Genomic DNA, 18,482 nt, shown 5'->3' with positions numbered 1-18,482 from the left:
ACTTCAAAATAGAGCTGTGAAATTGTGATTATTTCACCTTACCCACTGATAACTTCCCATTCCCCAGCAGAAAAACTCCACTTCATCGTGTGATATTGACGTATCTCAATTGTAAATCGATATATGAGCAGACATATTTACATTATGCAGGATTCATTGAAAGTCGTATGTCCTTCACGCAAAATCTTTTGAAGCAAGGATTTATGGAAAATAAGTGCCTGGAGCCGCTTACCCTATGTAACCACTCGATCTCGATTTGTAAAGTTGCAAGTAAATTTTTTTTTTTTTTTTTTTCTAAAAAGATTCACTTTATTCGATCACCGCTAGTTTACAACTGTCTATAAATTCTAAATAATAAATCACTAAGTTTATGCAAAGAATTTAAAAACAAAATCAAAAGATATCCTAATCAAGGACTATTTTCTTTCATTAGTCATCTAAATAAAACCACCCAAGACAGACAGTTTTCCCATTGAAACATTTACTGTAGAATCTCCATCCGGCTTCAATGTGATGTGGTATGTCTGTTACAACGTCTGATCCAAACCAGAGTAGTTCACATCTATAATATATCAAATAACTGCTTTTGTACTTTGGTTTTGATAACAAGTAAATTAAAATCAAGGAAGATTCAAAACGGAAAGTCTTTATCAAATGGTATATTCAAAACTCAAACACTTCATACAAATGGAAAACAACTATGATATTCCTGAACTAGGTAGTAACATATGTATCACATACAATTATTTTGACAACATTTTGTGAGCACAGATTTAAAAGGTATTAATGTAAAAAAAAATATTTAGAGGTCAACAAGTGATATAATCTTAAATCACCATAAAAACAAATAATCATGCAAAAAAATAAAATAAAATAATACGCATTCATTCGCCTTATTGAATACCAAAATGGTGTGCTTTGAATTCATAGTCAACTTGTTTTGAGCTTTGTGAACAATATTTTTAGTTACAAATTTACTGCATATATGTACTTGGGAATTTTTGTCACATTTTTGGACTCCTTTTTCCCAACAATAAATACAAGGTGAAATATTTTGCCAAATAACACCCATTTATCATTTCATATAAAAATAAATAGCTCATATGAGTTCATTAACCAAAATTAACAATGATAAGGTAAAACTCCGAGTCAGCTTTTTCCTGTCATATTTTAACCATCAAATTGCTTGAAAAGTAGCTCCATGCCTTATCAATATTTGTAGCTTATTTTTTTATTAGAGGTCAATATTGTTTTATTATCTTAATATAGTTAAAACAAACATTCATGCAAACAAAATATCAAAACTAAACGAATGTAGTCACCTTATTCAACACAAAATAAGGTGTTTTCAATACACAAAAAACTAGTTATGAGCCTTGCTAACAATATTTTCAGTAACAAATTAACTGTATATATGTTCGTTGGACTCCTTGGTATTTTTTCCATACAATACAATTTTGCCCCATAACATCCATTTATCCTTTCATATAAGACTTAATAGCTCATTTAAGTTCATTAACCAAAATTAAAGCTGAAATTAGATTTAAAATTTTTTTCTGTTGATTTGAGACCCAAATAGAACAAATGCAAATATAAGTAAAAGTCCGAGTCAACCTTTCCTTGCATATTTCAAAAATCAAATATCTAAAGAGGAGCTCCATGGCCTAGGAATATATGTGTTTAGCTTATTTGCTTCTTTATAAAATGCCCGTCCGACTTATATAGTAAAACATTTGAATTATTGATTAAACAAAATCCTTAAAATATACCTTACATCATACATTGTCATAATCATCTTTAATTGTCACCTTTGTGTACCACTGTGCCACTTATGTATATCCTTTTTAAATGTATCATCGAATAAACATTTAATTTTCTTGTCTTCTTTAAAATGTGCCTTTTGTTTTCTATATTTAAGACCAAAAAGAGCGATTTTCTTACTTCAAATATCGTAAGTCAAGGTTTTACAAAAGTATAGCAAACAACTAGTATGACATTAGTAATTTTTTATACATTCCAAGTGCCAACCTTATGTGTAACCAAACTTAATAAATGGCTTTAAAAACATAATATGTGTAACCAAACTAAACATATACATGTCTTTTGAAACATAATTTGTGTAACCAAACTAAACGAATACATGTCTTTTAAAACATAATTTGTGCATCCAAACTAAACGAATAATTTTGTTTTTAAATAAAAGAAGATGTAAGTGTAAAGAAGTGTTTCTGACAACACATACTTGCTAATGGCGCTATTGAAATTGTACCCCATACAGGTCTTTGACATTCCACATCTGGTAGCACATCTCATTTCTGAACATTGAATATCATCGATAACAACCATGTCAGACTTGATATTATCCTTCATGCAGTTGTCAAAATATCCAGCAAATTTGTCTGAAACTGTATCAAATTTGTTTTATCAATTTATTTGAAAGCATAATTCAAAATCCTATCGCATATGAAGACGTTTTCTTCTCGAACATTACGAAGGTAACTGGTTTCGAAATCATTCCAATTAAACATAAATGTTACGCACTATAAAGTTGTGTGCAGTTACATATTTCTAAAAAATAATGTTAAACTGCAAATGTTATGGTCAAGTGATCACGCGATTTTGTCAAAGAATATTAGCTTATAATGTTTCTGTTATGTCATTTAAAAGCTTTATTTTTTGCATGTATGAAAGACATGAGATACAGAAGTACACTTCTTTGAATTGTTTTGCTTCATATCTGTTACGTTCTATCCACAAATTGCACACAAACTAGTATGCTTATGTACATACTAAATTATGAATCATAAAATTTAATTCTATAGAAAAAAACAACAATGAAAATGGTATATTCTTAGCTATACATGCACTTTTTACAAAACTGTATGAAAAATTGACATTCATGTGGCTATAACAAATATAATAAAACTGAACAAATAGCGCACGATACACCTTTATTATGCATATAGAAATTGTAATTCCAAAGAAAACATTTGTTTATTTCGAATGAATTGAATCATATAATTATACAAAATCCAAGAATTATGTAAAAAAGTATATTATAATGTGTGTATATGACCTTTATAATAGTCATTATTTAACGTGTTTTTGATTCTATATAAACATATATTTATTTGAATATTGCCGGGTAGGTCGACTTCTCGGGTGTGCACAAAAACTGATATATGCATTGACTTTCATACTCAGGATTTAAACCACTTATACTTTGCAATCGATATGGGCCGGTTTATATGTATTTCTTGGCAATGGTCACGGTCACCTATGAAATACTTTGAATATCCTGTTAAATAGTGATTCAACGTGTTTACATCCGCAGTACTAGTGACACCGTTCTGTACTTTCACTTCCCGATCTCAATATTGTGACAAATCTGGACTGATAATTGTTATTATCTTACGTATTATTTATTGTATATTACATATATTTATTTGAATATTGCCGGTTGGTCAACTTCTCGGGTGTGCACAAACACTGATAAATGCATAGATTTTCATACTCATCATTTAAACTATTTGTACTTTGCAAACGATAAGGGCCAGTTTTATATGTATATCTTGGTAATGTTTACCTATGAAATACTTTGATTATCCCGTCATATAGAGTTTATTTTGACAAATATCGTCGTGAGATTCAACTTGTTTACATCTGCCATGACACCGTTTTGTACTTTCACTTTGCGATCTCATATTATTATTTGTTTAAGTTAACAATTTATCAATGCAAATAAGTTGCGTATTTATTATGTGTGTGCCTCCTTTTTCATTAATATTGTCTTTTTTTATGATAGCATAGGATTTTCATTGATCTCATTAAATGATTTAAGCATTATATCTAATGCGAAAGGTTATGTAAATTACACCCAAGTTCACACGCCGTATCGAGAAAGGAATTTACTGTCCGTTTAAAAATAGCTTTATGTAGAAATGTTCTTTTTAGTTTTAAACGCTTTTAAACATAATTCGGTCAAGAAGGACAAAGTTAGGACAACTTAATAATGTTTCTTTCCTTAAGAATAATGAAATATGTAGATAGATATAGGAAGATGTGGTGTGAGTGCCAATGAGACATATCTCCATGTGTTTATAAACGTTACTAGCCAAAAGACGTAAGAAACGTTGCTTTTGATTGGACGATTAGTTGTTTACTCTAACGCCATAGTAAGTGCCAAAAGACATAAATAGGAGCCTGTAGAGATAAATGACATTCTGAATCAAGCCTTTGAGCCGTTAACTACCTTTTATATTAACCACCCGATTGATTGTTTTATCTGTTGAATATTGAATGAGTATTTGATGTTTATAATATTGAAAGAAGACGTCAAAATACTACTAAAATAAATATCATTGTTATGTTTATTACAAATCTGTTTCTCTGCAATGTCGTTGATTCCACTCCTCCTGCATGATGATTATAAACAGCCTTATACCAATCCTAGGTTTGTTACAAAATCATTGTTTGTTCAAGTTAATACCTTATCAATGCTTAGAAAATTTATTATTTATTATGAGTGTGCCTCCCTTTTCATTAACATTGTCTATATTTTTGATAGAATATATTGAAATGTTCTCTTAGTTTTATTTGCTTAGAAATACAACTCGGACAAGAAGGGTACAATAAGGAAAACTTGATGAGTTTCTTTATTAAAGATTTACAAAATATGTATGTCTTTCTAAACGTTACTAACCAAATGACGTAAGAAACTTTGCCTTTGATTGCATAATTTGACATTTTTTTAACGTCATCGTTAGTGCGAAAATAGGCTAATAAGAGCCTGCAGAATAACATGACAGTCTGAATCAGTCCTTTGAACCGTCAACTACATTTGATATTGACCACCCGTTGTATTCTTTTATCTGTTGAAAGCTGAATGTGTATTTGTTGTTATTGAAATAACAAGTAAAAATACTGTTGAGTTAATCGATTTTTCTCCTCCTCCTGGAAGAGTTAAAAAGTGTTACATTAACCCTTATAGTATCAGAGTTTGAATACTTCGAATTGTGATGACTATATTTAGAATTTCGACAAAAAATGTTCAATTGTATTTTTGACATACCCAAGTTAGTACAAAATAGATGTACTGCAAATAATCTCACACATCCCATCTATCAAAAAATCAATCCAATCAGACCTCACAAAACGATTTCTTGTCCCCCAAAAAAGTCTTTGAAATTAAAACAAATAAGTTTTAACAATAAAACAGGCTCCGAGCAAAAATTTACCTTTTCATTGTTTTTCGTCGCCTCGCGTAATCAATCGCCAATAAAAAGTGTACACTAAATTACAACACTAATTATCCACGTCCATCTTGTCTGTTGATATGTAATCAAATTTCAAACAATGCACTGAAATGCTATTTTTTATACAGTTTTGCTTGAATGTTTTGGTGAGCACATGCATATTACAATTATTGAACAAAATATATTCATTTTACATTGTATGTGAATTTTTTTTTAACAAAAACATTTTTTTTGGTATATTTTCATAATGACATATTGGCTGTCGTGAGAATATAGTAACCCCTCCACTAAATTCAGAATGCGGGTATCACAATTGTAAGCATGTATTATTCAATGTTATGTGCAACTGTATTTCAGGATTTTCTTATCCCAAGTATAGATTACCTTAGTTAATTTGGCACAACTTTTAGGAATTTTGTATCCTCAATGCTCTTCAACTTTGTACTTGTTTGGCTTATTAAATATTTTGAAATGAGCGAACCTGATGAATCTTATATTGACGAAAAGCGCGTCTGGCGTACTAAATTATAATCCTGGTACCTTTGATAACTATTTACAACACTGGGTCGATGCCACTGCTGATGGACGTTTCTTCCCCGAGGGTATCACCAGCCCAGTAATCAACACTACGGTGTTCACATGAATATCAATAATGTGGTATTTTTTATAAATTTTCCCGTTTACAAAACTTTGATTTTTTCGAAAAACTAAAGATTTTCTTATCCCAGGCATAGATTACTTAAGCCATATTTGGCCCAACTGTTTGGAATTTTGGATCCTCAATGCTCTTCAACTTTTTACCTGTTTGGCTTAATAAATATTTTGATATGAACGTCACCGATGAGTCTTATGTAGACGAAACGCGCGTCTGGCAAACTAAATCATAACCCTGGTACCTTTGATAACTATTTACACCACCGGGTCGATGCCCCTGCTGGCGGTAGTTTCGTCCCCGAGGTTATCACCGGCCCGGAAGTCAACACTACGGTGGTGACATGAATATTAATAATGTGGTCATTTTTATAAAGATCCCGTTTACAAAACTTTGATTTTTTTAAAAAAACTAAGGATTTTCTTATCTCAGCCATAGATTACCATAGCCATATTTGGCACAACTTTTTGTAATTTCGAATACTCAATGCTCTTCAACTTTGTACTTGTTGGGCTTGATAAATATTTTGATAGGAGCGTCACTGATGAGTCTTATGTAGACGAAACGCGCGTCTGGCGTACTAAATTATAATCCTGGTACCTTTGATAACTATTTGAATCGATTTTTCAATTTTGATGCGAAAAAAGAAATAAATCGAATGAGATATATTTGTATAAAATTTGATCAATCCACCAAGATGTAAATGAAAATGTAATACATGCCATTTCCACTAAACATTCAGAAACAATGTAAAGATACGTTAAGTAAATGATTGTAGTTGTAAACGGACAAGACCAAAACATGAAAATCAAATTTGGACAGAACCTTTTTAAATCGAAAAGAAAAAACAGATGCAAACGTTTTTTCTCATCAATGAAAAATATATTTCATAAACCTCGTAGGCATTTTATGAATTGAGACAAAATAAAAACAAAGCAAATAGAATTCAAATTTTGAAAATACCTTCAAGTTGTATTGTCCAATTTCCTGATGCATTCTTGTCTGTAAATACTCCAATACTTCTCACTTCAAAATGATCTGTATTAGTCAAACTTCCCAAAACGTTTTCACTGACAACAACCCCAGTTCCTAATTTTATTTCTCCACCCGCCCATCTAATCCAAAATGGTAGATAAACAGTGCAGTTCAGTATATCCGGGGTGTTAACGTTTTTAAATGTGCGGCTTTCAGAACTGAGCGAATCGTTTGTGCGGTAGACAATGTACGAACGGTAATTATAATCTCCAATGATAATCTCATACAATGGTTCTGACGATTTTCTGACATCAGAACTTGACAGAAGGACATGTGCATACATGCATGCCTTTACTTCAAACACTAACGATGTTATTCCACTAAGGTCCAGGTTAAACTTGTTTATGTCAATAGTGTAGTTCATAATATCAGCTATAGTAAATGCATCAATCCCAGAGTCCACCTTAGGGGTCGATACATTGGTTGTTATCTGTAAACCTTCAATATATAAACGAACATTTTATAAGTTACATTGTAAATACATCTTATATTTTACATATACATACATATAGAAAGATAAAGAAAGATGCATTCGGTGAATATTCAATCTGATATTGATTTACTATCCATCTATAACTCTGATGATTTTTTGTATAATATCCACTAATTTTAAGTCAGATATAAACATGAAGTTATTTGAATTTCTGTTCAGATGGATATTAAAATTAATACCGCACAAGTGAATGGTGATAAGATGGACTGATCATTTGATGTATTCAATTGATATCTTGTTTTTTCAGAGGTCATATCTCCTTTTTTGTAAACTTTCAACTGATTTGTTGCCTTATATTTTTTTTTGCTCCCTTATATATTTAATGTGTACTGTTTGTCTTTGAATATGGACCAAAAAATAACTAAACTGATGCTTAATTGGGGTCATAGCAATGTAGGAAAAGTCATAATTGATGCAAATACAATACATGCAAAATAAACGACAGTTAATTAATTTAGTAATTACAGGCTCCTGACCTGCAACAAATATTGAAAAAAAGTTTGTTCTGTGACCTTCAGTTGTTCTCGTCAGGTCCAGTTACCCTCGGTGAAAAGTTTATCATAAAGGCAAACATACCTTTTCCAATTTTTCCTTTTGCCATAAACTAACTAAATCATGTCAGTAGGATAATAAGGGTACTGAAGCAATAGTCAATTATGACTTCTTGAATATCAACTAGTTCTCAAGTATTTAATCCTTTTTAAAGCTTTGTTATTATGTTGTTAAAATGAGTTATATAAGAACTGTTTCGATATTAAGATATGACATTTCAAAGGCCTTTGAGTAGCGAAATAAATATATAAATCAAAACTCAACTTACCACCAACTATAGAAGTAAGGAAACATAGCAGTAGAATTTCAAACATCTGTTCTGTCTTGAAAACCATATTCAACATGTTCATATGTTCCAGTAAAATCTTAACAGTATGCAAACTTTACATCAAGGATGTCCCCTTATATACTCGATGTTTATTTATTATTGATCGATGTTTTATTTTTTTTAAATATGATTGAAAGCTAAATGATTGGAATTTAACACGTGGTTACTTTTGTCACAGTTACAACTAGAAACAGTACGTTTCTCCTCTTGGGATTTATATTGATGGTAAAAGTACAGCATATTTATAACGCGTATAATCAGTATCCTCGTGTGTATCGGACATTTAAAAAATAAAATATAAATATTGAACAACATGAAAAAAAAACGAAAATTTTGAATGAGCAGCGCAGAAATAAAGACCAGAATTGTTTAACCTTAAGTGAACAGCAGTCTCAGTTTCGGTTTTTAAATGATACATGTGATACTTGCAATAATTTTATAATAACAAAACTATGTCAATGTGTTTACCAAAAGTGGTCGTGTTTCATTACAGCTAGTAACAATGGTAACACGGGAAATTTTGAAATGTCAATTTTAGTGAATCTTCAAATAAAAGTGTTAGGATTGGAGGTACGTTACTATTTTTTTTTTAAATTGTCTGGTCCCTTTTAGTCAAGCAGACGACAAAAAGAAATTAAAATTTGAAAAAAAAAATCTATTGCAATTGATCGCGTCGAAAAATTAAATTAATTTTTGACGAAGAAAAGTAACTGACCCATATAATAGTAAATGTTCATTGCACATAATCTAGGGGATCCTAAATGATGGTAATTTATCTGTCGATATTGATTTAGAAAGGTGGTCAAGATACCAGATTATGTTGGTTTAGAGCAACGAGAAATGTTTTTTTTTAATATATATTATATTCTTTTGACTGTTTTTATTTAAGACAAAGAGTTCTTAAACGTTTTCTATGGATATATCTGACCAAATCAATTCTAGACGTAGAACTGACCAAATCGATTCTAGACGTAGAACTGACTAAATTAATTCTAGACGTAGAACTGACCAAATCGATTCTAGACGTAGAACTGACCTAATCGATTCTAGACGTAGAACTGACCAAATCGATTCTAGACGTAGAACTGACCAAATCAATTCTAGACGTAGAACTGACCAAATCGATTCTAGACGTAGAACTGACCAAATCGATTCTAGACGTAGAACTGACCAAATCGATTCTAGACGTAGACCTGACCAAATCAATTCTAGACGTAGAACTGACCAAATCAATTCTAGACGTAGAACTGACCAAATCAATTCTAGACGTAGAACTGACCAAATTAACTCTAGACGTAGAACTGACCAAATCAATTCTAGACGTAGAACTGACCAAATCAATTCGAGACGTAGAACTGACTAAATTAATTCTAGACGTAGAACTGACCAAAGCAATTCTAGACGTAGAACTGACCAAATCAATTCGAGACGTAGAACTGACTAAATTAATTCTAGACGTAGAACTGACCAAATCGATTCTAGACGTAGAACTGACCAAATCGATTCTAGACGTAGAACTGACCAAATCAATTCTAGACGTAGAACTGACCAAATTAATTCTAGACGTAGAACTGACCAAATCAATTCTAGACGTAGAACTGACCAAATCAATTCTAGACGTAGAACTGACTAAATTAATTCTAGACGTAGAACTGACCAAATCGATTCTAGACGTAGAACTGACCAAATGGATTCTAGACGTAGAACTGACATAATCGATTCTAGGCGTAGAACTGACCAAATCGATTCTAGACGTAGAACCGACCAAATCAATTCTAGACGTATAACTGACCAAATTATTTCTAGACGTAGAACTGACCAAATCAATTATACGTAGAACTGACCAAATCAATTCTAGACGTAGAACTGACTAAATTAATTATAGACGTAGAACTGAGCAAATCGATTCTAGACGTAGAACTGACCAAATTGATTCTAGACGTAGAACTGACCAAATCGATTCTAGACGTAGAACTGACCAAATCGATTCTAGACGTAGAACTGACCAAATTAATTCTAGACGTAGAACTGACCAAATCAATTCTAGACGTAGAACTGACCAAATCAATTCTAGACGTAGAACTGACCAAATCAAACTTAAGAAGTAAAATCAACCTATCAACCGGTACAATGAAAGGGGGATTACTATTTTGCGTTTTATTTACACGACAAGTTCATCGGACAACAGTTAATTTCCCCTGTCCCTGATTGAAGTCATGTGGTATAGTATTTTCGGATGGAGCTTGTTTATTGTATCCCCGGCCACAATCATTTTACATAAAATTTAGAAGCCTTATCGAATAATTCTAAAGAAAATATGTTCACCTGTTTTCATATCTTTAATATACAAATTGCAGTTTTATGTGTGTTGCATTTTATCGTTGTGTCGTTTGTTAACTCTTACTTTTGAGATGTTAAGATAAGACGTGGCACGGTACTTGTCTATCCCAAATTCATGTATTTGGTTTTGGTGTTATATTTGTTATTCTCGTGGGATTTTGTCTGATGCTTGCAATTGGTCCATTTGTGTGTGTGTTGCGTTTCGGTGTTGTGTCGTTGTTCTCCTTTTATATTTAATGCGTTTCCCTCGGTTTTAGTTTGTTACCCCGATTTAGTTTTTTGTCCATGGATTTATGAGTTTTGAACGGTATAATACTGTTGCCTTTATTTACATATACTGACAAAAACATAGTGTATACCATTACATTCATACTGATACTCCAGAGTTGACTTCCTTTTCCTGGGATTGATGAACAAAAAGCCAACCTTATGTAAGGAAATTGAAATACACTCTTTTTGCCCCGGCATGACCATTAGTCACATGTATTGCAGATAAACTGTTAAGATGTGCAGTTAACAATTTATTAGTTTTTAAAAGCTTGAATTCAAAGATTGTGTACTATCTTAAATATGAAGAATAGTTTACTTTATTTCTTCAATTGAATATATTAATTGGATTGTAAAAGACATATAAATAGAGTTCCTGTTCATATTTGTTTTTCGTTCATCTTTTTACATAAACTATAAGACCGTCAGTTTTCTCGTTTATTTATTTTTAAATTGTCGTATCGGGGCCTTTTATAGCTGGCTATACGGTATTGGCTTTGCTTATTGTTGAAGGCCATACGATGACCTATAGTTGTTAATGTTTGTGTCATTTTGGTCTTTTGTAGATAGTTGTCTTATTGACAATCATACCACATCTTATTTTTTTTATATATAATTCTTGACATTAGACAATAGAATTAAATTCATAACAGTGTGGTCGACGGTAAAACGTTTGTTAGTAATTATACTGAAAGATTCACCTATAGTGGGAGATATTATGGACATAATTGTGCAAATCGTGATACAAGCATGAAATTTGGTATAACAGTTGACAAAATGGTACTTAAAAAAAATCCGCTGCTGGCCAGAAAAAAAATTTATTTTTTCAAAATGGCCACCATACATTTCGGAAATGGCTTCATTACAAATAGGCAATAATTCGTTAATCCTTTGAAAGGTGTCTTATATGTAAAAGCCAATGTTAGATTTGATATAAAAATAAATGACAGTTCTTAATTACGACTAGACAACACATTAATGAAACTAAAGGTACTTCCGGTTTCAAAATGCCAGCAAAAAAAGTTAAAAAAAAATCATTTTTTATACTTTCAACCGAATTCACAAAGGATGTTAATCCTTGAAAGATGTGTTATAGGTATTATCCAATGCAAATTATGATAAAACGTTAAAAGTAGTTCCTAAGTACGCCAAAACAACACATATATGAAAAAAATAGTGACTTCCGGTTAATAAATGACGCCAAATACGTTGAAAATATTTTTGTTATTTCCATCAATTTAACAAGTGATAACACTTTTTGTTAAGTTGAAATGCCTAGTTTGGTTAGAAAGACAGATTGCTTATCTTATAATTATCTGATAGTTGCATATACAAAAACCCAAACAAGGAAGGCCAGAACAGTAGCATCTACATTTACCAACACAGCTGGTTTATCAACCTCGCATTTCAAAATTTCCTGACACAAGGTACAACGGCAGACAAAGAAGTCCATTTTGGTTTCCAAATGTCATTGATTCTTTCTTTCATCCAATCCCAATGTTATGACTTGGTACATGTACTTGTCGAATACATACATCAGGCTGAGCTCAAACAACTCCTCCTTGATATACTTCTCTTTTGATGTGCTCTGGAAAAGAACCTCTTGTAGGCGGAATTGCATCACAATGCCGCTGCCTCCTGGTAAACAATTCGCATCGCTTCAAACATAAGACAAACAAAAACGTCATTTACATCTGGAAAAACATCCATTGTGAGCCTAGCTGACCTCTTGTCTTTCGCACGACAAAGTGCCACATCCACTGAATGCATGGACGAAAGTAAGAGCAGCTATACAAGGGTCAAACGCATTTAATATGTCACGTACAGAAAGCCATCAAAAGTCGAATATTTTCACCATGAGTAACATACACATTTGTATTAGTCTCTCAAGAAGCAATTTTGTCAGCAAGAAACTTGAACAATTTCGTTTCGTTGTCATCTCAGATAAAACTGCTACAAACCCTTGTTGTTCTTCAGAACCAACACCTTTCCATCTGCCACAAGAACCTTTAGTAAATATTAAATACAATGTCAACTTTTGAATATGTATCGATGCAAGATTTTATATAAGGCAGTATGACATCATTAGTATAATCACTGAATATTTTTGCCCAACTTTGTGACCTGGAATTAAGCATTTCTACCCCACCAATGATAAATGCGTCCGAATTTGGATCAGCAAATCGCAGAATGTTTCAAGTAAACCCATTTGCAACGATTTAATACCACTATTTCAAGTGACATACTGAGATAAAGACGGAGGATCAGTTAAGTTTTTTATAGATAAAGAAATATTCGAAGTGAAATTGTCTACTGTGACAAGAAATGAAAAGTTTAGAAAAGATATCCCAATCACTTTAAAGGTTTTCTAGCTTTGTTTTTGACAAAGAGGTTGAACATTTACTTCAAAAGATCTTCGTATGGTTTGGACCAATATCTTGAAGTTTATTTACATATCTTACCTGTTTCCGAATCAACAATTTCCTAAATGAAGTATGTTTGTTTACAAGTCTGAAGACTCTTCCAGAAATAAATTTCCAGACTCGTTCATCACTTTACAAATCCTTTAAAGCTGTTAAAGGAAATCTTTTTGTGTTTTCGTAGAGTCGTCATTATGTCGTTCGTCTGTTGTAGAATGACCCAAACCACTAGATCTTTCAAATTCATATTCTAGTATACTGACTCCTGATCCAGCTACCATCCATTTATCTGATAGTGATCTTTGGTTAATCCTAAAATCGCCCTTCACAATGGTATTATTCTGTTTTGTGCCTGCTCAATTGTATAATTAGAAATAAATTTGCTGGTCTTACGTACAGTGAAATTATCATTCGGGAAGGTAAGTCGTATCTCGGTGACGGGTCGGCAACGATCAAGCATAATTCACACGATCAAGACCTAAAACAATATGCTATCATGCTTTATATGGACTATTTGAAAAGTACGAAATCTCACTCATGAAATGAGCATAATTCCACAATCAAAAGAAGTTCTTAATTATTTTTATGTCTACCTGTGCGATTTCCAAACGCGCAATTTTACATCCGTAATGAAAACCTTCTATCCTTTACGTGTAGACTGAATAGATAAATTAAGTCGTATAAGAAAAGCAAAATGAGTATGTTAAATTTGATGTATGTTGTGCTTCTTCGTAACATTTGTTGTTTTTATAGTGATATTAAGATGATAACACAATATTGACTGCTGTACCCCTGTTTTTGACATTTTTACTCTTTGAGTATGTTTATTTTGTTCATACATCGTTGACAATGTAATGGAATTTGATGCGACTGTCATACAAGTGAGAGGTTTAGCTAGCTATAAAACCAGGTTCTACATAAGAAAATGCCTGTACTAAGTCAGGAATATGACAGTTGTTATCCATTCGTTTGATGTGTTTGGACTTTTGATTTTACCTTTTGATTTTTGATTTTCCTTTTTTGATTTTCCTCGGAGTTCAGTATTTTTGTGTTTTTACTTTATTTTATAATTGAACGCCAGGAATTAGACTGTGCTCGAGATGACTTTGTTTCCTTACACCAGTCTTTTAAATCACGCCATAGAGTGATGACATAATTATATTATTTGAGGTTAGCTTGCATAATCTGAAATTAACAATTCAAGCAAACTACATGCGGTTGTCTGATGAGCTTGTTCTAGATACATTTGAATATAAATCTACCGTTCTTTGTGTTGCAATATTGGCTTCAGTAAGACAACATGACCATCCCCTATCACGAAATATATCACCCAAAGTTTTATAACAAGTCGTTTCAATGTGCAATTCACCAAACATGACGTTACACTTATCTTTTCCGTACAAATCAGGCCATTCCCATTGACTTTCGAAAAGTGGCTGATCTGCAGTTGCAAATGATGTTTTTCCGGGAATAACCACATTTTCGCCTTAACTATCGAATACCTGAGAATTGCCCGGTAGTGCATACAAATCGCTCTTGATGTCTATAAATAGTTTGCACATGCGCAAAAGTATTATACACATGTATATTATAACCTTGAAAATGTTATTTAACCAATTCATAATATTATTAGAAATCAAAAAACACTAAATATATGGTAAATAGTTCAAATGTTTTTGAAAAAAAATTGTTATATTTTAGAGCATGCACAAATACTGGATATGTTAACTATTCATTTTCAATAAAAATGTGATGTAAGGAATGTATCCACCAAACCTGGTAACTGTTTTTTTACTGAAAAGAAGTTCAAAGAAAGTTTTCCAGAAAATTCAGTATTTTTCAAACTAAAAAAAACAGCCATTTTAGAAAATGGCCGTGGCCATCTTGAAAAAATCATTTTTTTTAATGGCCAGCAGTTAATTCTTAAAAAGTATATAATAATGGTGCTTTGTGGTAATTTTCATTCTTGTATCATCATTTGCACAATTCTCTCGATTTTGCTTGCTAATATCTCCCACTACTATAACTTGTTTGACGTTGGCGATGATTTTATGCTCACTCAGTCTATTGTGATAGGGATAATTTGTGTAAATTATGCATCTTCATTTGACACTGTGTGAAAAGGGTATTCTTCAGAAATATGATACTTTTGAACTTTCGTTGACAAACTGTACGGTCATAAAATGTCATTTCATTGTTAAACTATTCATTGTTTTATCGAAATCATTTTATTTGCAATATTTGTCCGTCAAAGTAATTTCATTATGATGTAACGATTTTTCTTTGTAAAGCTTTTTGTATTATAAGTAATAATTAAGTGTCAAGTATATTTTCACAAAGTCAGAAATTTGTTTCAAGATAATTCTTTTTGTAAATAATAGATAAAGTCACAGCTTTACAGAGTTCTTAAGTTTTCTTACGTAAAGAATAATTAATCCTCTAGTCATTTCAATTACGCCGCTATTTAGCCTAAAAGCTCAATCGACAGATTTTTGTTAGTATTCTCTATACTACAGACGACAGACACACAAATGACACCCTTTTCTGCCATTGACAGCACACCAACAATACCTTCTTCGTACACATGGCAGTAAAAGAAATAAAACTCAAACACAAATTCAAATTTGCCGACAGCCCGTCGTACGTGATATGCCGACAGCCCGTCGTACGTGATGGACGCCAGATATAATTGTATAATAAATCTATAATCGTGACATATAAATCAGTAATCAAATTGCATTTTCATTTACCAATCATTTCAGTATGTACAACCACAGCAAAATATTGTATACTGTACGTTTAATAAAATTACCCCTCATTGATAGCCAAGGCCGACCAGGAAAAACCGTATTACGGAAACCTGTGCCCGAATCAATGCTCGAGTCTATCTCAGGATAATGAACGTCGGACCCCGTCATTTTAAAAAACAGTTTTCGAAAATCAAGATTTTTGTTATAATGTACAAACAGATAAATATCATCATTTAGAAAAAATGTAGTTTACACGGTCAATACGACGGCTAGAAGTGAAGCTACCACAGAAAACACCTTATATATGACCACAACTCAGTCCTCTGATTGGCTAAATTTCTTCGGCCTACCGAAAATTGACGATTCCCATATCGAGAATACAACATTTTCCCGCTATACTGATCGAAACGCGGGAAAATATTATAATCTTTTGTTAATTCTTATCGTATTATTTCATTGTCATTTTGTAATCTCGTTTCTATTATTTAATTGTCACCATGTAAATTCTTGATTTAAATATGTTTTCTGAAGTTCTAAACTTCAGTGAGAGTCGGGCATTCGAACTGGCAACATCCGCTCAATATGTCAATGTGTAAAAGAACATCAATTTGTAACATTTTGTAAAACTACATGTATTCCATCCTGAATCATTAAACTGTTAACTACTGCATAGGACTTGTGTCTAATTCTACAAGTGGAGTTAAAGCGAGTATTCTCAGTCAAGTGACTAGATCCTAGTCATCGTCTATGTTGGCATCGCCAACATCTGCAACCGGTCGTGGGTTGCAGCTCGTTCTCAACTTCAAATCAGTAGCCAATTCCCCGGTTACACTATCAGAGGCCTTCAAGTGGGGATTTAAATAATCACTTGTTAACACATTTTGATACATAAAATGAAACTTTCTTTTCACAAATCATTTAAGGAATTTGTTTTAAATATTTTTTTTACCATCACTTACTACAGTTTCACTTTTAAGAATGATAATGTTCATAGCTGATATCAATAAATAATGATAAAAAAAATGTTTATTCATTGTAAAAAAACCCAAACTTTTAAGTAATGGGGACCCGCGTTATTTCACAAAATATCTTATTGATTAAGAGAACAAAATCATTTAAGAGTGACCTTCTATTTATTCAATGCTAACCATGTGAGCTTTGGTTGTGAAGAGTTCCAGATGACAAAAAAAACATTGTTATAAACCATAAATCGATCCGTTCATTCAGATATTTGTCAATTTGCCTTGGCTCTTAAGTCCAACACTTGGGACAGCTAGGAGGAAAAATGCGTCCTGTATGATTTTGTAAATAAAAGCATCTTTTAAAAATAGTCGAAAACAAAATTGTCTGTCCAATGGAAAGGTCGAGGCCAAAAAAAGTTGAACGTTGCATTATAGAAACATAGAAGCTGGTTGCAAAAGTTGACGACAAGATCTATTTACAACTTGAGTATGGCCTTATACTATAAACCTGAAATAAATATTTTTATAACAATTCGCTTGATACGAATACAAGTTGTCTTGGGCTTGTTTTGCTCTTTGGTTGGGTTGTTGTCTCTGTGACAATTCAATTCTCATTCTTATCATAGATATAACTGCATGTAAAAAAAAGAATTTGTGGTGTGATAGGGAATCGTACAAATTCTTTCCAGGGACCAACAGGCGTTAGCAAACTATAGGCCCCCGTATGGCCTCCAACCATTAGCAAAATACACACTTTATAGAATGAAAGCTCCAAGAGGTCTTGCCATGTAAAAACAAACACGGAAGTTGAGCGAGAGAAAAACAATACCGCATACAAATGGGAAAATGGTCCGCAATATTACTTTAGTCAACTCACGAAGTTGAAATGAAAGACCGAATTTTAGCCTTTTCAATGGATGTGATATATGTTTAAAAAATCATGGTTTGTTTAGACATTTAATTCAAGTCTTGGTTTTAAATTATTTTTGACAGTAAGTTTAAAGTATTTAACACAAATAATCACCACAGAAAGACGTCCAATCCATCAACAAAAGAAAGAAAGAAATGAATAGAGACCTATAACGCACAGAATATCATGTACATGTTCGGGCCGTATGCGTATTTGGACCATACGCGTATGGTCCGGAACATATTTTATTTGCGATCACAAAATGCACGAAGTCGTCCATTTCTATGTAAATTGGGTCGATTTGAATATAAATAAGAGGAATGCGTTTCTTTTGCCAAGTGTTTTTCACAAAGTAGTAGCAGTATAGCAGAACAGTTTTACCAATACAATTCCGTAAATGCATGCAAATTTTACAAGGTTTAATCCAAATAGCTTTCTTACTATCCAATAACTTTCAAGTACGAAAAAGATAGGGCAGAAGTATATTTTGTCTATATGTTATGTATTTGCACAACTTT

General features: G+C 32.3%; 1 protein-coding gene across 1 annotated transcript; it reads right to left on the bottom strand.

Annotated features, from left to right (window-relative positions):
• Positions 1 to 398: 398 nt before the first annotated feature.
• Positions 399 to 8,322, bottom strand: LOC134684763 (uncharacterized). The gene is made up of 4 exons (XM_063544069.1): positions 8,256 to 8,322; positions 6,871 to 7,380; positions 2,243 to 2,405; positions 399 to 562 (listed from the first exon to the last, which is right to left on the bottom strand). Exons 1-4 carry the CDS (start codon positions 8,320 to 8,322, stop codon positions 430 to 432), a joined length of 873 nt encoding a protein of 290 aa, XP_063400139.1. The 3' UTR covers positions 399 to 429.
• Positions 8,323 to 18,482: the final 10,160 nt, after the last annotated feature.

The sequence above is a fragment of the Mytilus trossulus genome, chromosome 9 (assembly GCF_036588685.1).
Source record: "Mytilus trossulus isolate FHL-02 chromosome 9, PNRI_Mtr1.1.1.hap1, whole genome shotgun sequence".
Classification (NCBI taxonomy): Eukaryota; Metazoa; Mollusca; class Bivalvia; order Mytilida; family Mytilidae; genus Mytilus; species Mytilus trossulus.
The sequence above is the reverse complement of the archived record's forward strand: the minus strand, read 5'-3'. Positions and strand labels throughout refer to the sequence as shown.

Excerpts from the sequence above, each read along its gene's own strand:
- LOC134684763 (XM_063544069.1), bottom strand. The coding sequence starts at position 8,322 with ATGGTTTTCAAGACAGAACAGATGTTTGAAATTCTACTGCTATGTTTC. Across the intron at positions 7,381-8,255 it reads CCTTACTTCTATAGTTGGTG|GTTTACAGATAACAACCAAT; the intron begins GTAAGTTGAGTT and ends TATATATTGAAG. Across the intron at positions 2,406-6,870 it reads TTGGACAATACAACTTGAAG|TTTCAGACAAATTTGCTGGA; the intron begins GTATTTTCAAAA and ends AATTTGATACAG.